Source organism: Chrysemys picta, chromosome 10 (genome assembly GCF_011386835.1).
Source record: "Chrysemys picta bellii isolate R12L10 chromosome 10, ASM1138683v2, whole genome shotgun sequence".
Taxonomy (NCBI): Eukaryota; Metazoa; Chordata; order Testudines; family Emydidae; genus Chrysemys; species Chrysemys picta.
This window is the reverse complement of record NC_088800.1, coordinates 41,317,584-41,343,224: the sequence shown is the minus strand read 5'-3', so window position 1 is coordinate 41,343,224 and position 25,641 is coordinate 41,317,584. Positions and strand designations below refer to the sequence as shown.

At 55.8% G+C, this 25,641-nt stretch overlaps 1 protein-coding gene across 4 annotated transcripts in view; it reads left to right on the top strand.

Moving 5' to 3' along the window:
• ZNF609 (zinc finger protein 609) overlaps positions 1 to 8,549 on the top strand; it is a 121,646-nt gene extending 113,097 nt beyond the window's left edge. For 3 of the 4 annotated variants that reach the window (XM_005280945.5, XM_042851642.2, XM_042851644.2), the window contains exons 6-10: positions 2,535 to 2,901; positions 3,716 to 3,891; positions 5,095 to 5,311; positions 5,860 to 5,938; positions 6,488 to 8,549. In XM_005280945.5, the coding sequence (XP_005281002.2) occupies positions 2,535 to 2,901; positions 3,716 to 3,891; positions 5,095 to 5,311; positions 5,860 to 5,933 (834 nt within the window). In that variant the 3' untranslated portion in view covers positions 5,934 to 5,938; positions 6,488 to 8,549. The remainder of the gene's footprint in view (positions 1 to 2,534; positions 2,902 to 3,715; positions 3,892 to 5,094; positions 5,312 to 5,859; positions 5,939 to 6,487) is intronic. The other variant, XM_042851643.2, reaches the window with a different exon arrangement.
• The last annotated feature ends 17,092 nt before the right edge of the window (positions 8,550 to 25,641 follow it).

Genomic DNA, 25,641 nt, shown 5'->3' with positions numbered 1-25,641 from the left:
GCACTCAAGGACGATAAGGCCATTGCAGAGAAACTATATTAATTCTCTTTGGATTGGTCTTCACAGCTGAGGATGTGAAGGAGATTCCCATACCTGAGCCTTTCTTTTTAGATAATAAAACCTGAGGAACTGTCCCAGATTAAGGTGCCAATAGAGGAGGTTTTGGAACAAATTGATAAATTAAACTGTGATAAGTCACCAGGACCAGATAGTATTCACCCAAGAGTTCTAAAGGAACTCAAATGTGAAATTACTGAACTGCTAACTGTGGTATATAACCTATCACTTAATCCGTATCTGTACCAGATGATTGGAGGATAGCCAATGTGACACCAAGTTTTAAAAAAGGGCTCCAGAGGTGACCCTGGCAGTTACAGCCCAGTAAGTCTAACATCAGTACCGGACAAATTGGTTGAAACTACAGTAAAGAACAACATGGTTTTTGTAAAGGGAAATCATGCCTCACCAATCTTCTAGAATTCTTTGAGGGGGTCAACAAGCATGTGGACAAGGGGGAGCCAGTAGAAATAGTGTACTTATATTTTCAGAAGCCTTTGACAAGGTCCCTAACCAAAGACTCTTAAGCAAAGTAAGAAGTCATGGGATAAGAGGGAAGGTCCTCTCATGGACTGGTAACTGGTTAAAAGATAGGAAACAAAGGGTAGGAATAAATGGTCAGTTTTCAGAATGGAGAGGGGTAAATAGTGGTGACCTCCGGGTGGGTCTGTGCTGGGACAAGTCCTACTTAACATATTCATAAATGATCTGGAAAAAGAGGTAAACAGTGAGGTGGCAAAATTTGCAGATGATACAAAACTACTCAAGATAGTTACATCCAAAACAGATTGCAAAGAGTTACAAATGAATCTCACAAAACTGGGTGACTGGGCAACACAATGGCAGATGAAATTCAGTGTTGATAAATGCAAAGTAATGCCCATTGGAAAACATAATCCCAACTCTACGTATAAAATGATGAGGTCTAAATTAGCTCTTACCACTCAAGAAAGAGATCTTGGAATCATTGTGGATAGTTCTCTGAAAACATCCGGTCGATGTGCAGCAGCAGTCAAAAAAGCGAACAGAATGTTGTGACTCTTTAGGAAAAAGGGATAGATAATAAGACAGAAAATATATTGCTTCTATATAAATCCATGGTACACCCACACCTTGAATACTGAGTGCAGATGTGGCCACCCCATCTAAAAAAATATATACTGGAATTGCAAAAAGGTTCAGAAAAGGGCAACAAAAATGATTAGGGGCCTGAAACACCTTCCATATCAGGAGAGATTAATAAAACTGGAACTCTTCAGCTTGGAAAAGAGATGACTAAAGGGCGATATAATAGAGGTTTATAATATCATGACTGGTGTGGAGAAAGTAAATAAGGAAGTGTTATTTACTCCTCATAACACAAGAACTAGGGGTCACCAAATGAAATGAATAGGCAGCAGGTTTAAAACAAATAAAAGGAAGTATTTCTTCACACAATGCACAGTCAGCCTGTGGAACGCCTTGCCAGAGGATGTTGTGAAGGCCAAAAGATTAATAGGGTTCAAAAAAGAACTAGATAAGTTCATGGAGGATAGGTCCATCAATGGCTATTAGCCAGAATGGACAGGGATGGTGTCCCTAGCCTCTGTTTGCCAGAAGCTGGGAATGGGCAACAGGATGGATCACTTGATGATTACCTGTTCTGTTCAGTCCTTCTGGGGCACCTGGCATTGGCCACTGTCAGAAGACAGGATACTGCACTAGATGGACCTTTGGTCTGACCCAATATGGCCATTCTCATGTTCACTCCCCTCTGATTTGAGTGGTTTCCAGAAGCTTGGTACCAGCTGGATTTATATCAGAAAAGCAGCTGGCCAAGGAGCATGGGAACTACCAGCCGGGTCAGCAAAGCAAACCTGTGCAGTCTGTGAGGATGGGCTGGGGGCCACGGGCACCAACAAACTAGTGCCGGGACAGGAATGGCCTGGTCCCCTGCAGGGCTGCATGCCACGCTGGCCACTTGGGCCCCAAAGGGACGGTGAGGTCGGAATTGGGACATGAGAATGGAGGGAAGCTGGCAGAGCCATCTGCCCTGTGGGGGGAGACAGACAAGGCTGGTGGGGCATTCTCCTTCCACGCCCACACTCTGTTTGCCCCTTTGCCCTTTAAGGCTCCTATCACTTTGCAGGCCAGCGAGCACCAGACATGTTGGGGGGAGGGCGTTGGCTGCCTACCCTGTATGGTGGGTCAATGGCTCTTGAAGTGGGAGAGAGCTGTGGGTGCCCATGGTGCCCGGCCTGTCATTTTGCTGATGGCAGTGTGATGGCAAAGCACTTTGCTGGGAGTGGGGGTAGATGCTGGCTGGGAGAGGCCGCAGCCACCTTCTCCTTCCCTAGCCGCTGTCTGGCCCGCAGCCTGCGGTGCCCGTCGCCCTCTGGCTCGCCCCGGGGAGCAGCACGGCGGTGAATGCCGGGGCCATGGCCGCACGGTGCAGCACTGGGATGCAGCGACTCTGACGAGCTCTTTGGTTGACACAGGAAGCAGAGCCCAGGATGTGGACCTACGTTTATCCCGCCAAGTACTCGGAGCTCAAGAGCGAGGACGAGAGGTGGAAAGAGGAGAGGGATAGGAAGTTGAAGGAAGAAAGGAGTCGAAGCAAAGAGGCCGGTCCTAAGGAGGATGGGAAGGAGAGCACAAGCTCCGAATGCAAACTGACATCCCCTGAGGAGTCCCGCATGGTGGCAAAAGACCCCAGACCCAGCGTCCACGTACCCGTGTCTTCGCCCCTCACCCAGCATCAGTCCTACATCCCCTACATGCACGGCTACTCCTACAGCCAGTCGTACGACCCCAACCACCCCAGCTACCGGGGCATGCCCACTGTCATGATGCAGAACTACCCAGGTATGGGCGCAGCCGCTGTGCTGGGGGCTACCCGCTGGCCCCGGGCCCAGCCAGAGGAGTAGATTAGACAGCAGGCCAGGGAGAGTTCACTCCATGTGGGAGGCTTGCGTCTCCTCCCCTCCCCTGGGTGTGTGTCTCGGGGCCTGAGTCAACCATAGAGGGGCTGGGTGCAGCGAGCTGAGTGGTGCTTGTAGTGCAGTCCCACCATAATAACTCAGCCACCACACAGCCTCAGACTGGTGCCTCTGGGAGGGTCCCCAACGGCTGAGCTTGGCAGGGGTCCCGACAGCCACAGGAACGGACCGGCAGCTCAGGGCAAGGTGGGAAGAGGAGGATTGAATCTGACTGGAATGGCTGCAGAAGTGAATGCCGGGTGAGCGGGGGGCGGGGGAGAGGGTCGGCCCTTCTGCAGGGTGCCCATGGCCCTGCCAAAGGCCCAGTCCCAGTAGCAGGGTGGCAGAGCGATGGTGCAGCAGCTTTTGTTAGCACTGCATGTGCTGCAGGGCAGGGGCTGCAGGCCGGTCCTCCAGCTGTCCGCCAGCCGGCTAGCTGGTTGGGCAGACGTCCCTGGGCACATTAGGGCCATGCTGGCTCATGGCCCTCGTTATGGGTGGCCTGGGGGAGCGTCCCTGCCGAGCCCATGTGTCTGATTCTCTGCCTTGGCACAGTGATGCATGCTGCTGTCATCCTGGGCTCAGATGGCAGGAGCCCCCTGCCCAGCAGGCAGCCTGAGGGTGGGAGGCCTGTGGGGGGAGGGAGGGGGCTGGCGCTGGCGTTCCCTCCCCCAGGCTCTGACTGGCCTCTCCCCTCACAGGATCCTACCTGCCCTCCAGCTATTCCTTCTCCCCATATGGCAGCAAGGCCTCCGGGAGCGAGGATGGTGACAAGGCACGAGCCAGCCCCAGCGTGAGCTGCAAACCCAGCTCGGAGTCCAAGGCCCTGGACATCCTGCAGCAGCATGCCAGCCACTACAAGAGCAAGTCTCCCACGGTGAGGGTGGGATGGGGCTTCCCTGGCCTGGGGCCCTGATGGGAAGTGGGGTCTGAGCCCCCTCTGCCTGCAGCTGCCCTGGGAGTGAGAACCGCACTCAGTGCTTCCTCCTGCCCCGGCTGCGGGGGGGCTTATGGGCCCCTTCTCCTGCCCTTGGAGTTACTCTGGCACAGCCTGTCCCAGACCCGTCACGGGGACCCCTGGAAGGCCCAGGACCCCAGCGCTGCATGTGCTGGCCCATGGCGCGCTGGGCAGTAACCCCAGCCTGCAGGGCAGAAACCAAGGCCCAGGATACCCAGTGAGTCAGTGACGGGGCTACTCCGTCCCATGCACTAACCACCAGACATGGCTTCCCCTCCGGCCCTGGGGGAGGCTGGGCCCAGCTTGGGGCTGGGAGTCCCTGGGAACGCCCAGGTTTGTGGATCCCTCCTGGAAGACACGGGGAGACGTTCCTTTGGTGCGGCACAGCCCAGAGGCTCCTCCTGCGACTCATCCTACAGGGGCTGAGGGTTGGAGTCGTTTACCTCCTAGTGATGGGCTCGCTGGGGCCTACAGGCCAAGCGGTGAACGGAGGGCAGACGGGAGCTGCATTAGTGCAACCTGCCGAACGTGCCTTTGCCATGGTGCTATATGGCCCACCCGCAACCCCTTCCCCCGCCACTGGGGGGAGCCACCCACTTCACTGCACAGCCTGTCGGACAGGAAGTGGAGAATACCGTGTCTGGGTAGGGGCACTTGTGGGGAAGAATAGAATTGTCTCAGTTGGGCCAAAACACTGGGCTCTGCTGAGACAAGGCCCCACTGGACTGGCAGCTCCCAGCGCCCCCTGGCAGTGTAGCGGGACCTTTGAGAGAAGTGCCCCAAATGAGCCCTCGTGTGGGGGCCTCCCTGGCGCAGCTTGGGCCAGGCCCCACCCCGGGTGGAGTGAAATGGCTGAGCCTGGCACTGTTCTGGCCTCGGCCATATTGTCGGGGAGAGCCGTGGGGAGGGGTTTGGCTGCTGGCTTGGCTGTGTTTTGCGCTCTGAACTCGGACAGCATTGGCTGCTCCGGCACAGCTGGCTGGAATTGTCTCCCCCAGGGTGGCCTGTGCACCGTGCCGGCCCTTCTGATCTCACTGGGTGGGAGTCCTACCGCTGCCGGCTTCCCAGGCTGGGCTCTTCCTCCCCTGCCCTCCTCACTGGGGTCTGTGCTCTCCTCTCCAGATCAGCGAGAAGGCGTCTCAAGAGAGGGAGCGTGGCGGCTGTGGGGTGGTAGGAGGGGGCGGAGGCTGCAGCAGCGTTGTGGGAGCAGCAGGAGGAGAGAGGAGCGTAGATCGGCCCCGGACCTCCCCTTCCCAACGCCTGATGTCAACACACCACCACCACCACCACCTGGGGTACTCCCTGCTGCCAGCCCAGTACAACCTGCCCTATGCAACAGGTGAGAGCAGCCTGTCCGTCTCGCGCGGCGGCGTGGGCAGCCCCTGCTGGGCTCGAGTTGCGGCACAGCTCCCAGTGGGAAGGGGAGGCACGCCGGCGTGTCTGCCTGGGGTGTGGAGCCTGGAGAAGAGAAGGGCTGGAGGGAGGATGGAAGGGTGGGGCAGCGGGTGTTAGTGGGCCTGCAGCTGGGGCAGTGGAGTATGCAGATACAAGCAGTGGGAGAGTGCCTCCTCCTGGCTGATCTCTGTGAAGCAGCGCATCGGTCTGGAATTGAGCTGGGGAATGCAGTAGTACAGACCTCCCCTGAATGTACATGGTGAATAGCTCCCAGTGCGGGGCTCTGCCAGCCCAGGGCTGAAGCAGGCAGGGGGCTGCTCTTGGTTCAGCCCCAGAGCCGTCCCCATCCCGGAGCACACTTCAGAGCAAGTGGCGATGACGGGAGGGTGGCTGAGCTGCCAGCTCGCCCCCTGGCACCACCCTGGAGCTGGCACCTTCCCGTGGCACCGCTGTAGGCACCAGGTCACTTTCCGGCTCTGCTTCTTGCTGCAGGTCTCTCTTCGACAGCCATCGTGGCCAGCCAGCAGGGCTCTGCTCCCTCCTTGTACCCGCCTCCCAGGAGGTGAGAATGGTAAGGCTGCTGCATCACTCCCGCAAAGGGGATGGGGGGAGAGAAAGACCCAGGGAATGGGAACAGCTGAGCAGGGAGAGCCTCCAGCCGCTGGACAAACGTTAACATCGCAGTGGGGTCGGGAGAGCCTGGGGTCTCGGGGCAGAGGGTAGAACCAGGCAAAGTGTGGGGCAGGGGCTGTCCTAGGTCCTTTGCTCTGCTGGTGCCCCTCACTCCTGACCCGCAGCCCCCTGCTAGCCCAGCCTGGGCTGCCTGGTGCCCCCATAGCTCTGCTGGTGCCCCTCACTCCTGACCCGCAGCCTCTGCTAGCCCAGCCTGGGAGTTCCCTGGACAGCCATTCCTGACTGCTTAGTAAACACTGTTACCGGGCCTGTGTGAGTGGCAGCTGTTTGCTTTGCCCACCCATCTCTGGGTCCTGGGACTCTGCAGCTGCCGCAGGAGAAGGGAAGGAGGAGGAACCGTGTCTCCCGGTTCCTGTGGCTGGGGCGCCCCTTGGTGGATGCAGCAGCATTGGCACTGGAGTGATTTCTCCTTTGATTTTTCTGGCAGGATGCGCTGTGATTGGATGACAGAGTCTGTACCAAGTCATGTGACTGGCTCACATGAGGAAGCGCTGGAAATTCCATTAGACATCAGTTGAATGGTGTTAATTGTTCTGTTTGACGTTCCTGCCCCTAATCTGAGGCAGACTTTCCTCTTCCCGATGGGACACACGGAGTCCCCACCCACTCCATGCCCCTTTCCTTGTGAGCCGGGGAGCTGGAACCTACAGGAATATTTATTCTTCTGCTCACAGTCCCTGGAAAGGGAAGCAACCTGCCTGCCTGGTGCATATGAAGAGGCAATGGAAGCAGAGAGGGTTTCTGGTGGATTTGATTCAGTGTCCCTCTGGAGGTCACTGCTTCGCCAGGGTCTGAGCAGCACAGCAGCGCAGGACACGGGGTAGGGAGGGAGCGCCAGTCGGGCCTGCTCAGCACGCAGCCCTCCCGCCAGCTGCACTTGGCTCCGTGGGAGCGCAGCCCAGATCGCTACAGTCGAGTTGCCTGGCCACAGAGTCGCAGTCCCAGGGAAGAAAGTTTAGGGCTCTTTTCATTTGTAGTAGTGCTGATAGGATACCAGCGAGGAGTGTGGTGGGGTGTGTCTCGTGAGCGAGCCTGCATCCGCCCACGGACGTGTCAGTGCGGTGTGGGGGTGGGCTCAGTGCACAGTGTGGGGACAAGTGGGCTCGTGCGTCTGCAGTGGGGAGGAGAGCACGTGTCAGTGCAGCGGGGGGGGGGGGGGGGGGGGTGAGCGTGCGTCAGTGCAGCAGGTGGCGCATTCACACTCCGGCCGTGTACTTGGCCGGTACCCCGAGTGCCATGCCCTGTGTTGGGCAGGTTTGTCTGTGTCCAGGCAGCGCAGAGAGGTGCTGGGCGCCCAGACTAGTCCAGCTGGGGGGGGTGAACAGGCGTCACCAGCCAGGGTGACAGTTGCTGTTCTGGCCCCTCCAGGTGCTCTGCTGCCAGGGATTCTCCCCTCAGTCTCCCAGTGCCCCTGCCAGCCTTGTCTCTTCTGCCTCCTCCTTGCTGCCTCCTTTCCACTCATCTTCCTCAGACCCGCTGCAGCTGCTGGCAGGGGGCACGGGTTGCTGTGGCACAGACTAACCCTGATTTGGCACAAACAAGGCCATTGGGTGGGCTCTTCCTCTCTGAGTTTTGTGAGCATTCTGCCCCCTGCTCTGCCTGCAGGGTTGATTGGCTGGGTGGCCGTTCCTCCCTGCACAGGCCTAGCGCCCCCTATGTTTGCGTAGGCGGCAGTGTGTGTGTGTGCGAGCGCTAGGGTGGGGGTTGTGCCGGGCCTGCTCTCGGCTCCGCACGTGGGGGTGGGGGGACCGGAGGCTCCTCCGACGCTGGATGAAGTCGAGTCTCCTTCAGAGGTTGGCCAGTATGTGCAGGTGGGGGACGGGTCTGCTCCGGGCTAGGGAAGCAGCCGGTGGCAGCACCAGCATCTCTGCCTGGCTGCTGCAGGGGCCTCTGCCTTGGGCATGCCAAACTCCAGTTCGTTTGGCAGGTTTTGAATTTCGGATTCCCGAGCTGTGAGGGGCATGGGTGGTGAGAGCACAGAGCAGTGGGTCCAACACGGCTGGGCCCATCCCCCTGCCCCTGGTGTGTGTGCTGTGAACCTCTCCCGCCCATGGACGTAGATGCCCAGGCAGTGGATGTAGCACTCTTACCGCTTTGCCAGGCTCCATTAGCCCAACTGGTCCTTGCCCTCCCCACTCAGCTGGCCTTGCTGATGTGCTGTAAGGACCGTGCTCCCTGGCCTACGGGCAGCATGGGGGTGCTGCTTCGAGGGGCTGATCTCCAGGAGTTAGCAGTCACTCGAAGCTGATCCCAGCCGGCCTGTTCCACCCCGTGCTCGTTGCTTTCACTCTGAGTCTTGGGAGGTCCCCAGTGGAGCAGGGGGCTGGCTCGCTCCCCACTGTAGGCTCACCTCCAGCCTGTGCAGTGTCTGGTGAGCTGTGCTGTCCCTGACCTTGGGAGCTGTGTGCATGGTGCCTGTGTCGCCGTTGTCCCGGGCTGCGCGCCGCCCGCGGGGCGCTGTACATACTGTAAAAAGGAATTGTTTGAAAGCTGTTGTTTTGGTTTTTGTTTCTTTCCCTGTGGGAGGAGCCCAGCCCCCCACCCCCCGGGTGCAATCAAAGAGGAGCCGCTGTTCAATGTGTCAGCCCTGGTGTCCAATGAAGGCAGTGTGTCCACGCAGCCCCGCCCCCTCTGGCAGCTGCCCTTCATTGGACTGATTCTTTTAACCTTTTCATTTTGTCTGTCAAAGGAACCCGGGCGCTTGCTCCGCTTACGGCCAGACTCTGTCTGCTGGATGGGAGGTGCCAGCCCATCCTCCCCCATCTCCCGCAGGGCTCAGCCAAAGGGCCGAGGGTGGGGGTGGTCTTTCCCCAGGTTCTCGGGAGCGGGAGGCTGGGAAATGCTACGCTGCCCCCCGGCACCTCCAGGACACCCGCAGCTTGGCCGCAGCCAGAGCAGAGAATCCACCTGCCACCGCCCAGAGCAGCTGCCCTCTGGTCACTTGTCTGGTGTAATGGCCTGGGGCCCAGGCGGGTTTCCTATGGCCTGTCAGGGTAGGGAGGGTCGGATTGGCTGTGAGGGTGGGAACTGCCTGGCTGGGGTGGTTGGGAGGCAGAGCCCCATCCCTGGGGGAGTCCTGGGCCTAGCCTTTTGCTCTGCGTGTGGCCAGGCAAGCTTCTCCCAAGCTGCTGGCATGAAGTGACCCTGCAGAGCCACCGGGGGCCCATGGAGCCCAATTCCCAGCAGGGGGGCGGGGACCCATTTGTGTGTGTGTTGGTACCAACAAGGGGGTTGGATGGTCCGGGTCAGGTGGCTTCGGGTTCCTTATGGTGGGGCTGGGGGTTGGTCTGTTCCTGGTACCTTGGGGTGGTGTCACCAGCCTGCTCCCCAGCCGCCCCCCACCAGGCACCTTGGCTCTGACAGCTGGGAGACCGTCGGGCAGCCTTGCCGGGCCTGAGATCTCCTGGGGCTGGGCAGCGCCAGCTCCTGGCCTAGCCGCTCGGGGGGTGGGGGGACGAGGGGCTGGCAGAGAGGGTTCTGGCATGGTTGAAAACGGAAGGGTTTGGGCTTTTGGGATGATTCAGCACCCTGTTCCCAGCTGCTGCCAACAATCGCGGGCAAAGGGTTTCCCAGACCCCCTTTCGGAAGTGCCACCTGCCCTTAGGTGTTAATTAAAGCCACGGTGTAGTAACCCATAGTTTTGAGGTTTGACATTTTCAATGTTCCTAGTGGGCTCCTGCTGCAGCAGCAGCGCCCCCTGCTGGGGAGTGGGGTGGTCAGCTGGGTAGGACGCTGCAGTCCTGTCCCTTGTAGCAGTGTCTGTTCAGTGAGTTACTCCCCCCATGCCCTGGAGCACTGTGATCAGGGGTCCCAGCAGGGCGGTGAAGCGTTGATGTTCTAGCTCTTGTTTCGGTTGGAGTTGCTGTGTTGGGTTTAATTTCAGTCTTCCTGATTCTGCCCTTCTGTAAAGTGTACATTATTACCAAGCTCCTTGTTTTTTATATATATATATAAATATATATATACACAACCTGCTCTCCCTGCCCGGGGCCAGTCAGGCAAGGAGAGAGAATAAATCTTTTTAAGAGACAATCACAAATATATGAGGGTTGCTTTTTCTTTCTGCCCATCCCCCATATGCTCCCCCACTCTCCTCCCGTCCACCACACTCCTGCAGAGCTTGGGTGACATTTGCTGTTTGTAGCAAATTCCCCCTCCCCTCCCCTCCCCTCCCGCAGCTGCCGACCCGACGCCACGGCGAATGATCATGAGCCCTGCCGGTGGTGCGCCTCCTGCAGGTGACCATAGACAAGGCTAAAACCAGGAGCCCCATGGTTTTGTGCTTGCCAGGCCGGCAGGGAGCTTGCCTCAGCTGGACATTCCTGGCAGGACCCACATGCTCCGAAGGGGTCGTGTGACCAAGCTGGTCATCCCTGCGCAGCGGCAGAGCCAGGCTGCTCCTAAGAAAACGCTGGTCCCATGTCCAGCACGGAATGAGCAGAATGTGCCTGGCGGATTCCGGAGGCACCACTAATTTCCAAGGACTGTTGCCCACCTGCCTAGGACAAGGCCATGGACAGGGAGCCTGTGGTAAGTGGCTTAAATCCCCAGGCAGGCTGGCTGCTTTCCAAGGGCTGGTGCCTTGCGCAGTGTTCCTGAACTCCAAGCCTCCCTGCTGGACTTCCCTTCCTTTCCAAAGGCTCTACCGTGTTACAGCTGCTGCTCACCATACAGTTGTCTTAGGCAGCATCTGGAGGCCATAAAGCAAGAGCTAAATGGCTAGGCCATGCACTGCTAGGCTCGGGATGGCTTACCCTACCGCAAACTTGTTCAGCCGCGCCACCTCACCCACAATTACTTGTCATCCAAAGTAATCCCTCACTTCCACAGTGCTGCCTTCAGAGCTGGGTGGCCAGACAGCAGCAGCTGCTGGCCAGGGCATTCATGTCTGTGACGTAGGAGGACTTTTTATTTAATCCTGCCCCACCATACCCACTCTATTTTTATCCCATTCCTGCTATTATGGCTGTGGGCCCCACGGGATCCCAGTTTCTTTGTTCACCTCCCTTCCACCCCTGAGAACTTCTTGCACCCCCCAGTTTGCGCACCGCTGGCTAACCCGCCGCTCTGGCTTTGGGCTCTTCTCCTGTCACCATTAGCCCTCATTTCTCATGGGCAGCTGCCATCTAATAAATGTCAAGGCCAGAAGGGACCCTGATGACCAGCCAATCTGGTCTGCCTAGCACAGGCCAGAGAACTTCACCTAAGAATTCGTACATCTAGCATGATTGAACTTGGCTCCTTTTATAATAGATTCCAGTTCACAAACTGCCATCACCTTCCACTCTACTGCCCCTTACATAGGGCCAATACAGTGGGCATGTCATTCTTCCCCCCTCCCACCTCCCCCAGTCCTTCCCAAGTAGGTGCTGGGAAGTCACTTGCTTCCAGACCCCCAAAGAAAAAACACTGCCACCCTCCCTCTCATTCCTCTGCAGCGCTCACACACAGATGGCTATTGCACCATGGCTGGATTCTCTCTGGGGAAGGGGGAGGCGCAGCTTCTGGGACTGAGGTCATGACCATCTATGGGGTAGAGTCTCCAGATGAGACTGGGTGTTCATGAGCATCAGCCAGTGCTGGAAGGGGAGATCCAACAGCTACAGCTGAGCCCTGCCCTATCTGGGGAGGACACAGCTTGGGCAACTGCTGGCTGATCAGCACGGAATCCAAACCGCCACAGCTATGTCAGAGAGAAGCATGGGCCATGAATGCTTGGAGGAGAGAGATGCCCCCCATCCAGCCAAGGACTAGCACATCCAGCCTGATAAACCAGCTCTCCTGCCCCAAAAGCGGCTGTGCCACTGAAGGTGCATGTCACCTTGTGATGCTCTCCTGCAGTAGGGCATGCTGCACAAAGGGGTCTGAACATTAGGTCAGCCTGACCTAATGTGTCTGTGATCCAGGAAGAGACTTAGGACTTGTCTACATGGAAGCATCCAGGAAAATTAATTCACATTAACCAAAATTATGAATCTGAAGTGGATTAGTTAAACTGCATTAATAAATCTCTGTGAACATCCTCATTCAGAATTAAAGTGGCTTTAATTCAGTTTATTTTAATTCACTTGCAAAGTGAATTAAATTTAACCAATTTAAGGCCTGGGGATTACAGTGGATGGGAAGCTGGATATGAGTCAGCAGTGTGCCTTTGTTGCCGAGAAGGCCAACGGCATATTGGGCTGTATTAGAAGCATTGCCATCAGATTGCGGGAAGTGATTATTCCCCTCTATTTGGCACTGGTGAGGCCACACCTGGAGTTTTGTGTCCAGTTTTGAGCCCCCCACTACAGAAGGGATGTGGACAAATTGGAGAGAGTCCAGCAGAGGGCAACAAAAATGATTAGGGGGCTGAGGCACATGACTTACGAGGAGAGGCTGAGGGAACGGGTTATTTAGTCTGCAGAAGAGAAGAGTTGGGGATTTGATAGCAGCCTTCAACTACCTGAAGGGGGGTTCCAAAGAGAATGGAGCTAGGCTGTTCTCAGTGATACCAGGTGACAGAACAAGGAGCAATGGTCTCAAGTTGCAGTGGGGGAGGTCTAGGTTGGATATTAGGAAACACTGTTTCACTAGGAGGGTGGTGAAGCACTGGAATGGGTTACCTAGGGACGTGGTGGAATCTCCATCCTTAGAGGTTTTTAAGACCTGGCTTGACAAAGCCCTGGCTGGGATGAGTTAGTTGGTGCTGGTCCTGCTTTGAGCAGGGGATTGGACTAGATGACCTCCTGAGGTCCCTTCTAACCCTGATATTCTATGATTCTAAGGCCACTTTAATTCTGAATAGCAGCATCCAATCAGGGATTTAATGTGGTTTAACTAATCCACTTCAAATTCACACCTTTAGTTAATTTGCATTGGATGTCCCTGTGTAGACACGCCCTTAGCCTAAAGTTCGGTGGGGTATTTTAGCTGCCTTTTGCATGATGGTCCCTTCTTGAGAAAAGGCATCCACATAAAGTAACCTCGTCCTCTCTCCATGGAGAAAGTGACAGCTGGTGTCCTGTGAGTGGAGGCTCTCAGCTGGCTGTGGAGCTGGAATAGTGAAGATAAGACCTCATAGCTCAGTTCATGTGAGAGCTACACAAACAGCACTGCAGGCTCTCAGGCAACAGCAAAGGAGCCTGAGAGTCCTTGACATGCAGGCCTCGGCTGGTACTCCGCTCTCACAGTCAGTCTTGGCCACGCAGAGGCCATGGGAAACAGGAGGAGACAGAGGGAATGGATGCAGAACGTGCTGCCCTTGTAACTTTCATTTGAGCACTCTACTGCCTAGCTGGAAGGGGGGCCAGTGTGGCAGAGAAGGGCTGGGCCATGTGAGTCCAGAAGAACGGACGGATTCCCAAGGGCTTCAGCTGCTCCCTGGCAGAGGCAGAGCAGGGCTGGATCTGAGCCAGGGCAGAGATGCCTAAAGGGAAGTGATCTTACAGCAGGTTTGGAACATGGACAGGGGAGTGGGATCAAAACCTGCCCAAGCTTGGAGGGCCCTGGGTACAGCTCGAATTGGCCCATTTGTTGCAGCTTTATGTGCTGAGTTGTTAGTTCTGTGTCCTTGGCTTGGGGCATGGAAGGGGTGTTGGCTGGGAGAATGGGCTGTGAATGGCTGGAGCAAAAGGAGCAGAAAGCAGGGCTCAGGGATCTGAGAAGTCTGAAGGCTGCCCCAGAACCTGACCAGTGCTAAACCTCTACCCTCACGGAGGGGGCACAGTGTAGCCAAGCCAGGGGAAGCTCCCCTCTGCTTTTATCACCAGAGGATCCTGTGCTTCCCTTCACTCCATCGCTATCAGTAAGGGGAGGGGGCATGTCCACATTGTCTCTATGGTGGCTGGAGAAGCCGAGGGGCTCCAGGAGGGATCTGAGGAGCAGAGGGGAGTGGCCATGCATGACTAGAGAGGAGGGTCCATGGACTGGGGGGGCCTGGAAGAAGGCACCTGGGTCACTGGGCAGAGTGAAGCAGCTGAAATGGGGAGGGGCTGGTGGTGCTGGCAGAACAGGGGTCTGGGAGTGGGTACGTAGGGCTGTGAAGCTGAGCATGATGAAGTGTGAGCAGGGAGCCAGGCACGGGGGTGAAGTGATCAGATCAATGGGGCAGGGAGGTGACTGCTCTGCCTTGTACCAAGTGCAGGCCCTGGGGGTGGTGGGGAGGCTGCAGTAACACAGGCTGGAGAAGAGGGTGCAGGCTGGAATGTTTCCCATCTGGATTGGGAGGAAAGCTGGACTCTTGTGGCAGAAGGGGCTGGATTTCACCAGTTGCATGGAGTGAGGGAGGGTGCTGCAGGCCGCCCACCCGATATGGGCCTGAGTACAAGGCACATGGGGGCGCTGGCAATGACAGAGCGGGATAGGGAGTAGGAGAGACCTGCAGGTGAGCTTGGGCCATTCTGATGGCGAGGCAGCCAGGAGGGGACATGGGGCCAGGCTGGGATGTGGGACTGGATGGGGGAAGAGGCTGCAGCGAGAAGAGGACCCCCCAGGAGAGCAGATGAGGAGCCTGCAACTGGAGGGGGGGGGGGGGGAGAGTTTGCAGAGCAAGGAGAACCAGAAGCGACAGGAGCCCGGGAGGGCAATATCTTGGAGGGGGGTGTATGAGCAAGTCTCTCCCCTGCCACAGAGGGCAAAGAGCAGGAGGCTGGACTAGAGCTATCAGTAGCCTCAGGGAGAGCTCTTTCCACAGAGTGGAGAGGCTGGAGGCTAGGGTGAGGAGCTCCAGGATGGAGTAGGAGGAGAGGAACTTGTGGCAAGTGCTGCAACTGGCCTGTTAGAGGGGTTTTCAGGTGATGGGGGGCTGGAGAGGCCCAGGCTGGGGGATGCACAAAGGTGTGTTCGCGGATTATGCAAGCTATCCCCCTGCAGGTAAATGCTGCTGGCCTGCAGTGGCCCCTCCATCCAGCAATCCCCACGGACGGGCTTACAGACAGGCACAGAGCTGGGAGGCAGGAGATCTTAGGTCTGTCAGTTGGGACAAGTCATGCCCTTCTCTTGCCTTAATCAAGGAGACTATAAAGCATAGCTAGCGTGGTGGTGACTGTTGTAGCAATGCCTCTAAATAAACCGCATGCTTGTACACAGGAACTGCTCCCTGCACCACAAAATGCAGCCACCTCTGGGTTGGAACATAGCATCTTTTTAACAGCTACCTGTGATGGGAATTGTGTATCTGACTGTAATGAGCCTGCTGCATAGCTGGGCCTCCCACTGAAGTGGGGTGAGAGGTTTGGCTACTCATTCCTCCAACCCCAGCTGGTGGTAATTTTGCAGAGTTTTAGACTAGAAGCCCAGCTGAAATTGTAGGACTGGAAGCAGCTGATCTGGCCCAGGTTCAAGGGTTTATTGAGTGTAGTTTGGCAAACACACAACATTCTTGCCCTAACAGATGCCCAGATCCCTTAGCTTGGCATTTCATTTCTAAAACATTAAATTGCTCCAGGGGCCCATGTTCCTGGGTTACACTGGGAGGACTTTCAGCTCTCAGAAACTAAGGCAGCAGTTGGTGCCCAAGGGGGCCAGTGTCAGTGGGGTTGGGACCACTGGAGGTCGGCACCATGGTGCTAGACGTATGAGAGCGACATGCCCTTTCTGTGTGTACCCCTGCGCGTTCTGCTATCCCGCAAGCATGGGGGCGCTGGTGCTGGAGCCCTGTAGTCCCAGACGGCCGAGGGCTGAGTGGGTAAATGGGTGAGGGAGGTAACAGCATTTATTGGCCTGACTTCTGCTGGGGACAGAGCTAAGCTTTTGCGCACTACGGCTACCCGACCTGAACGTGAGTGGTGTCCCTCGGAGGCTAGGCCCTGTCACGCACAGAAGTTGGGCCAATAAAGGCTCTGACCTCACCCAGCTTGTCTGATCATGGCATTTGCATCCGCATCTCAGCTTTAATTTAAAAAACAAACCAAACAAAAAATCAGGTCTAGCCGGTCTGTGTAAAGAACATAACCTCAACAACCAAGACCTAAGTGTACCTGCTACCTGTGTAAATGCCTGCAGCGAAACACTGGCTGAGCGGTGTGACCAGCCCGTCAGCTCATGCAAGGGGCCACGTATGGTAATTGTGCAGCTGTGAACTGTAGCGTTTTCCAGTGTTAGCTCCGAATCCATTATGTCCCTGCACCTACCATGAACTGTACCATCAGGGCCAGGCCCTACCTGCAGCTGTCTCTTCCCTGCACCTTTCCCCACAAGGCAGAGCTACGTGGGGCTCAGTGCAGACCCTTTGCCCTGCTCCAGGGGGCTAAGCTGCTGAGGGCCCAAGCAGTCAGGATTGGGGTGGGGGACACCAGAAGTGCAGGTAGGGCATGTGGGCAGTTAGAGCAGCAGGGGCGGCATAGGGCCCAGCGAAGCTGACCTGTTGAAGCTCCCCACACTTCCTTGGCACGCTGGCGGATGAGGGGGGCGGGCGTGTGCGCTGGCTCTGGGCTGATGGGCCAGTGTTGTGATGGCTGGGGCCTCGGGAGCGGGTGCATGCAGCTAAAGAACAAAATCCTTTTTCACCCATAAGCCTCCTGGAATGTTACGTCATGGTGTAGTTTCAGCTGTGAGCCTGCCATGGGTGCACTGCTGTGTGTGTGTGTGTGTGGGGGGGGGGGGGCGCTACACATGAACTGTGCCATGGAGCAGGGAGGGGGCCTGTCCCACTTTGCCGCTGGGCTGGGGGTTGCCATTAGCACTGTGCTGCTTCATGGACACTGTGTCCCCGCTCTAGCTGCCTCCCGTCTCTGCCGCATGGCCTGTGGCCCAGCCTGGTGCACTCCAGTGCAGGCACCCGGCCGTGGGGCTGGGCTGGAAAGGGCCTGGCAAAATGGTCCATCTACCCTCAGGTCGCTCAGTCAGTCCCTGGGGGCTTTCGGGACACAAATAAATCCCAGGTGCTGGGAGCCGTGTAGAGTGCACCCTCCCCGCCCCCCATCCTGGCGCAGGTGTCAGCAGCAGAATTGCTCCCTGTGGTGTGAGCATGGGGAGCGTTGGCAGAGCAGGCTGGGAGAGAAACCGTAGCTGTGATGTAAGTTGAGCAACTGCCCTGGCATCTGCCCCAGGCATGTCGCAGTGCTCACGTGCCCAGGTCCCATTGCAGCCCTGACCTGGGAGCCCCGCCGGCCCATCCTCCACCCTCCTGCTTTGCCAGGTGTTGGGCACTAACACATGAGGGCAGGAGGAGGTGGAGGATGCACAGACCTGCCCTGGGCCGCTTGGTTTGTGCTCCAGTTCAGATCCCCCGCCCCATGCCACTCTTTTCCCTGTGTCTCTAGGCTCCCTCCCCCACCATGCGGTAGGATGAGTGGTGCCTGAGCAAGGTGCTCGGTGCATGGGCCTGTAACACATGTGGGCTCTGCCTCCTACCCAGTCAGTGATGCCGGGTGCTAGCCAGGGCCCCGTGGCACTGGTCAGTGACTAGCCGGCCCACGGCCCAACGTGCTGGTCAGCCCCCACTGACCTGGAGCACAAGCAGGACTCCGCCACACAGGAGTGCAAAGGTTAAGAGGGTTTGATGACATCTGCAGCAAGGCTTAGTGGGCTGCAATCCGGTCAAAGTGCTAGTGCTGTCTGCTCCTGAGCCGCCCCGTGGAGTAATTAAGGCGCTTACCTAGCGTTGTGTAACGGGCTGAGGCCAGCCGCTCGCCCACCCGCCTAAGTCCGTCCGTGGGGCACAGCCCCTGACGCCCTCTGTGCTTCTCACTCAGGTTCAGCTGGTGCCATTGCAGCAGCGGGAGGGAGGGCCAGCGCTTATGCCGTACTTCATGGGGGCATCCAGGCCCTGCCCTGCCCTGCCCTGCTGGAGTTGGGGGGGGGTAGCTCCCCCCCAGGCATGCACCTGGCTTACAGGTGGGGACAAAGGGAATGTTGCAGCCAGCAAGGCAGTAGAAAAACTGGCCAGTTGGCCACACTGGGCAGCAGTGGGAGCACTGGCCTGGTCAGAGCAGTCCTGGGATGTTCCTGCCCAGCCCCCACACTGCACTCACCCACCGCACTGGTGTGCCGAGCCAGCGGACGGGGAGAAGAGCAACTGGCACCCAAGAACGGTTTCCTCACAGCCCGACACAGAGGGTGAGGGCGGAGCCACCTCACCTGGCCTGCCAGTGAGCCTCTGGCAGGGGACTAGCGGCCTCATTCTGCATGTTCTCCTCAGGGCTCCCCGACACTGTCCCCTTGGCAGTATTCCCTGAGCCTCTGCGCCCCCCCACCCCCTTGGTGCTGTGCCTGTGCACCCTGCCCTCCCCCCCTTGCTGGCTAGCTGGAGGTACCACTTCCTGGGGTCCAGGAGGGACCATCCTGGCAGGCTGGTAGCATGGCTCTGTCAATGCAGCCTCCCATCAGTTTCCGCTCCCCTGGGGCACTGGGGGAGGAGGCCAGGGGCAGACACTGGAAGTCAGTTATTGGGGGTTAACTCCGCCGCTGCATTTTATTCCTGTATCTTTGCTGCTCACACCCCCGTGGGGGCCGTAGGGTTGTGCCAGCCTCTCCCCCAGAGCACCTGGCCACAGCTACAGGTGCAGACAGCTAGATGTGCACCAGGTACAGCAAGGTTAGCATCTAATGCACACTGCAGTGGTAGAGCGAGTGCCATTAAATAGACACACCCCACCCGCTCCCTTCCGAGGGGTTAGGCTCAGCACACAGAGGAATACATGCAGAAAGCAAGCCCCCTCATGCACGCCACCACTTCCCAGCTGGGAACTATCACAACTGAACCCAGTCAGCACTTTTCATAACCCCTCCTGAGCCGCTGCACAAGGTGGGTGAGGAGCAGCTGGATTCAGGACTCCACTCCACAGATCCTATAGCCAGGAGTGTTTGGAATGATCGTGGACCTGGGCTTTCATCATGGAGCTTTAGGTGCCCAAAGTTTGGCTGCCGTTGTTTAGGGTTACCATATTGAACAAATAAAAAAAGAGGACCCTCCACAGGGCCCTGGCCCCGCCCCTTCCCCACCCCACCCCGCCCCTTTCCCCCCACCCCGCCCCTTTCCCCCCACCCCGCCCTAACTCCTCCCTCCCACTCCCAGCCACCTGAAAAGGGCTGCTACCCTGCGCCCCCGGCCGGCACTTCCCCAGCACAGCTGGAGCCCAGGAGGGGAAGCGCCCAGCCGGGGGCGCAGGGTCTGGAGGCTGCCTGGCAAACCGTGAAGCCGGTAGCACTTGGGCTTCGGGCAGCCCCTATGCCTCTGGACCCTGCGCCCCCAGCCGGGCACTTCCCCTCCCGGGCTCCGGCGGCGCAGGGTCCGGAGGTATGGGGGCTGCCCAAAGCCCATAGCGCTTGGCTCTTAAACAGAGCCAAAGAGTCAGGGGAGGAGCAGAGCCGCCGTGGGAGGGGAAGTGCCCAGCCGGCATTTTCCCGGACATGTTCGGCTTTTTGGCAATTCCCCCCGGACGGGGGTTTGATTGCCGAAAAGCCGGACATGTCCGGGAAAAACCGGACGTATGGTAACCCTACTGTTGTTCCTTACCTGCTCGTGTACTGCCTACTCCACCATGACACAACCCGAGGGAAGCTCAGGCAATCCCGAGCGAGCCTGGGGTGTGAGGAGAAGGACACAAGCCGCAGCAGAGGAAGAGGCAGTAGAAGATGAAGTTCTGTTGCAATAAGCACCTTCGTTTGAGCAGTGGGAGGTGAATTAAAGCCATACTGGGGATCCATGAGCTCCTGTTTTCCTGGCAGTTGTTACGGGCTAGGACAAGCAGTCCTGTTCCTGCACACACACTAACTGCAGCCACGCGGCCCTCAACTTCTGCACACGTGCAGTTTTCTTTTGGGAGTGGCTTCTCATGCGGTCTCAGGAACTGATCAGCTGGGCTTGCCCCGTGCCCAGGACTGCCTTCCCTGCAGCTTCCGGACCTGACACTGCTGGCCCAGTCCACCTCCCTGTGATGCGTTGATGAGGTGAAGGACTCTGCAAAGGGAGGTTTCCCACTGGACAGGCTACTTCTCTGAAGGTCCCACCTTGCAGGAGTCTCAGTCTGGTGCCTGATATCCCTCAGTGCTAGTCAGGCACAACTCCCTTAGCTCTTCCACAGCCAGACCCTGGAGGAGCCATGCTAGGGCCAAGGGGAAGTGAGATATCCTCCGGGCCCAGGTCAGGTCAGGGTCTACTTTCTCCCTCGCTAGCTCAATCCATACACACACCCCCTTAGGAGCAGCGCTGCCCCCCAGATTGGAGCTCGCTCACGACACTGTGCTGACACCAAACAGCCCCTCTGGCACAGGCAGGGGAAGTGCTGCCAGGATGCCGACAGGCTCACAGAAGTGGAACTAACACACTCTCAGACTTCTCAGTGGAGGCCTCACAAAGCCAGGTGCATGGTGGATCAGTCACTAGGGCCTGAAGCTCTCTTGCTCTGTGAGCCAAAGTCACCCTCTCTAGAAAAACAGTCTTCCCTGAAAAGAGCGAGCCTCACTTGCACTGCATGCTTCACAAGGAGCCCAAATAGCCCAAGGCATAGGGGGGATTTTAATGGGGAGTTTAAAGCATTTCAAGCCCCACCAAGGGGCTGCAGTGGCCCTGCTCTGCCTTTCAGCTGTCGGGATCCCCTGGAATAGCTGCTGGTTGCAGTGAGACAGGTGAAAGGTAACACAGGCAGGCTTGCATCTATACTCAGTCTTTTCTGCTTGGAGGCATAGAGCCTTTTGGGAGATAGCAGAGGGACTAGAGCCTCCACCCTGACCTCGTGGAGTGTGGTGGTGCTGGGAGATGATCTGGAGACCAGACTCCTCCAGATATGATTGTGGCCAATAGGGGCCCAGGAGGTTCAGCAGACCTGCCACTGCAGAGTTTTGCCAGGACTTTGGCTACCAGCATGACTGGTGCACAAGCAATACCTGGTAAGGTGAGAAAAAAAAAAACTCCTGCAGCCCCAGCAACGAGCACAGAGAGGGAAGGAAAATACTTTTCTCACCTGTGCTAGTCCCCTGTAACTCTAGCAGTCAGTCGTCCCTGCTGTCTTGTCACTTGAACAAGCAGAGTGTGAATTTTATACGCCCTAGAAAAAACAGCAAGGGGCTCACAGGGTTTGGAGGCCTAACTCCAATCACCTTTGAGCAGGAAATGGGTGCCTAAGTCTCCTAGCCCCCCCAACCTTGATGCACTTCAAGTGCACCCTGGGGAATAGAAAGGAAGGGATTGTTAGTTCCACCATTGAACACTTGAGGGTTTTTTTTTTTTTGCTGACCCCCTTTTAACCCAATCACTTGTCAGCCGGTGGGAGCAGAGACACTGGCTCGCCCAGCCCTGCCCCGGGGTGGAAGTGGTTTTATTTTGTCACCTGGAGAGCTCTCTCCCCACAGTAAAGAGCAGCCATCTAGCTCACCCTACACTGGCGCAGCTGCAGCAGCACAGCTGTGCGGTTGTAAGGTGCACAGTGTAGACTTTATTTGCTTTTGCACGTCCCCTTTAAGGGGAGAAGTCACACAGAAGGTTAAAGTAGAAAGTTTTATGCAACCTTGTTTGCATTTGCTAACAACTTCCCAAAGCTTTCACCTTTCAGGCTCAGATTCTCCAGCCTGTCCCTCCGCTTCACATCTACGCTCGGCCTATGGCTTTGCTTTGGGGTTTTTGCACTAATGTACAACCCCTGAACTGGTTACACTCACCCATGTAAGTCACCAGGGCAATCACCCTCTTGCAGTCTCTCTCCCTTAGGGACTGCTCTCACTGTAGTCATTTATACCAGTGCCAACCCCCTTACTCCAGCCAAGCCCTAGCCCGGGCTGAGTGTGAGATTTCTGGGTGTTGGAAGCTGAAGTGGACACAGGCCAGCTGTTTTTGAATATGAAAAGGGGAGTATGGAGAGATGTTTCTGCAGTGTAAAAATATACCTATGACCTCTTTAAACAGCCCTGCAGCTATAGAACTAGCCTGCGGTTAGAAAGTCATGAGGTGGTTCTCGTGAAAGCCTGTTTTGACTGGACAGTGGTGAGCCGTGGTGTATTGCAGCGACACTCTCGGTCCGGGTTTTGTTCTCAGAAAGCTGACAGATTTTGAGTCGAGAGGTCTGAATGCCTGTAGCTGTATTCCACAGAGTCTAGCATCAGTGCACATGGGCCGAGGAGGAGAGAAGCTCCAGCCAACTCTATAGCATGGTGGACAGTGGAAGACACCTCACTGTTAAGCACAAGCACTTTATGGAGTTAGGCAGCAGCCGAAGATGGCGTGCAGCACGGGAGACTACACCAAGCACAGACCCTTTTACTTGGCTGTAGCTGCTCCATAGATTGTCACTGTAAATGCAATTAGGATTTGGTCAAATTTAGCTTTAATTTAAATTGGAAAGGTGAAGGCAGGAAGCTTCTACCCTTCATAGGAGAGGGGGCTCCTGCTGCAGTCTTCCAGTAGTGTGTAAGACAGGCCAGTCCCAGGGGTATAAGTTATCTATAAAGCTACCCTACCACCAGTTTTTGAAAACCAGCAGCACTAAACTCCCTTTCATACAGGTCATCTAAATTCACAGCTACGTTACTGGCCTAGTTAAGGGGCCTGCATTGTAGCTAAAGGCTGTGCTATGCAGAGCCTAGGTGAACAGCTAAGCTAGCTTTATGAAGTGCCTCCTACCATGAAATGCACCTTTGGAAGCAGGGCCGGCTCCAGCCACCAGCTTAACAAGCAGGTGCTTGGGGCGGCCAAGAGAGAAGGGCGACACCTGCGGCAATTCAGGGCGGCAGGTCCCTCACTCCCAGTAGGAGTGAAGGACCTGCCGCCGCCGCTCACGGCTTTTTTTTTTTTTTTTTTTTTTTGGCGCTTCGGGCGGCAGAAATGCTGGAGCCGGCCCTGTTTGGAAGGGCTGCATTGCTAGATACAGACCAAGTGCCTGACACTCACTCAGGTAAGAAGTTCTTGCTATTTATGTTCCAACACTCCATCCCAATAGCAGCCAGCAGGGGTGGGACTCCTTACCTTTGAGAACAGATGTTAACCATACCCTATTTTCACTGTCATGCTGACTCACTAAGCATAACAAGTTACAAGCTGCTTTGTGTTTATCTCCAGCTTGTAGAAAGACTATATTTAGGAGCTAGTATATGACCCTTTCCTTACATACAACATGGTAATGCATATGCACAAGGGGACAAAGTTGCTCCTTAATTTGTCCAAAAAACCTGCTTTAGGTGTAAGGTTCTTAGATAGTGTATGAATTCCATGTTGCTTGTCTTGACCAGGGCTGTGGCATGAAGGAATAAAGCCACAAGCAGCTGGCTCCAGGCTTGATACAACCACACCGAATGCTAGGAAGGATGCAGGATTGGAGTAGGAGTTATAAAACCTGCACCATTCTGCCTGCACATCTCAGGCCAGAGGGGGCAAGCTCCTCTAGAGCTCAGCCCAACACAATCTCATTTTCCTCCTAGGGCAGGGGTTTAAGCTGGAGTTTAGCTGCATGAGCTGAAGTGCTCCCCACAGCTGGTTTGTAACGATTCAGAGGATGCAGTAGCTAAATACACAGGTAAAGGAGCTCCCCTTTGTATCGCATCATTCCTTAGAAAGACTCCTTTACTTTGCTAAGCTCCAAAAACACATGGCTGCAATTTCTGCAAACACTCCTAATATGCTGTCAGTCATTTCCTCCCAAACAGGGCCATGCACTGATCCTCTAAAGACTAGTGTCAGGCCAAAGTCAACCCCCCCCCCCCCCTTTATTTTTTAAATGAGGGGGAAAATTTCCCCCCACTGAATGCTCAATCAACGCCACCACTCACTTTCTGACCATGAGGAGGAACCACTACCCCAATATTCCCTGCATGAGGTGTGCCCTCAGTCCATGGCTTTTAGCCAAGCATTTCAGCCATTAGCCCAACACATTTAAAGCTCTTGGTTTCCAGCCAGTTACTAGTGAACTGTAACAATACAAAGGTTGGGGAAGCCACCCTGCAGCCTCTACCACCCGGATCATGGTTTGATAGCAGCTTAGAAATAAGGCCCATTGAGCCCAAGCTGCGCCCAGGCTGCAGAGAACCATTAGTGCTCTTGGCCTGAAAGCTGGAAAAAGAATGTACTGAATTGGCACTAACCTGAGGATTAAACCCTACTGATCAGGGTGAATGCCTGCAGCCTGTTCTCCCCACCCCAATGCAAAGGAAGAAGACTCCAGCTTACCCTCACTGGTGTTTTTCTGTTTTTTCTTCCCTCTAATAAATCTTTTCCTATGTTGTCTTCATCTCCCCATGGTGTGTTCTCTACCTCCTCATGTTTTCTCCCCCTCTACATCCCCTAATTTCCACTGGACTTTTCTAGTTTAGCCCATTACACACACCCATTTCCCCTAGGATGTGGGCATTTTATTAGGTACCTTTGCCAAAGGAGTAAGCAGAAGACGGATGAGAGAGATTTGGTCTGTGGGACTGTCCAGGAGCAATCCCCAAATCAAGTCTTCTACCACCATTGTGTGAAAGGAATCCTTCAAGAACCTGCTTAGCAGCTCCAGGTTTTACCTCAGCCTCTGGCTAGTATGTATGGTAAAGGTCAAACTCCTACCAGTTACTGGGGAAGAGTGTGTTCTTCCTTCCAACGTCCCACACATCTCCCGACTGCTGTGAGAATGGGAGGTCTCCACTACTCTACCTCTCCTCCCCTGGATTCTACTACTGAGTCCTCCTTCCCAGTCAACTTACCTATGCAGCTGCTCAGCTCCATGGTACATACATAGTGGATCATTTGACGACTACAATTCTAGTCAGGAATCACAATTTTTATGCAAGGTGGCAAGTTAAAGCATGGCAGAGTGCTGTATAGAGAGACATGACCGATGCTCATTGTCAAAATGCTGCCTCAAAGCCTCCCTGATTCAAATAGTCCCCCATTGTGCCCCTCAAATAGCCCTCATATCTGGCTGCTCAAATTCAGCAGCCAGGCGATCTGCCTCCATGCTCCACCCTGGGGGAAACTTTTCACCCTTAGCCTCACAAATATTGTGGAGCACACACCTGGCTGCTATGACCATAGGAATATTTTCCTCATTTAGGTCTAACTTGCCATAAAGGCAGCGCCAGTGTGCTTTTAATCTGCCAAAGGCACATTATCTGGTCATCTGCACCTACTCAGCCTATTGTTGAAGTGCTCCTTGCTGCTATCCAGGTTTCCTGTGTAAGACTTCATGAGCCATGGGATTAAGGGATATGCTGGATCTCCCAGGATCACTATGGGCTTCTCAACATCCCCCACTGGAATCTTCTGGTCTGGAAAGAAAGTCCCTGCTTGGAGCTTTCTGTATAGGCCAGTGCTCCTGAAGATGCATGCGTCATGCACTTTTCTGGACCACACCACACTGAGGTCAGTGAAATGGCTACAGTGATCCACAAGCACCTGCAATACCATAAAGAAATACCCCCTTCTATTGATATACTCCATCACAAGATGGTCCGGGGCCAAAATTGGAATACACATGCAATCTATCACCCCTCTGCAGTTAGGGAATCCCACTGCCACAAAGCCATTCACCATCTCATGCACATTGCCAAGAGTCACCGTCCTTCATAGCAGGATGTGATTAATGGCTCTGCACACTTGCGTTAATGCAGCCCCCCCCAATGGTCAACTTCTCAACTCCAAACTGATTCGTAACTGACCGGTCACAGTCTGGATTCGCCATCTTCCACACAGTG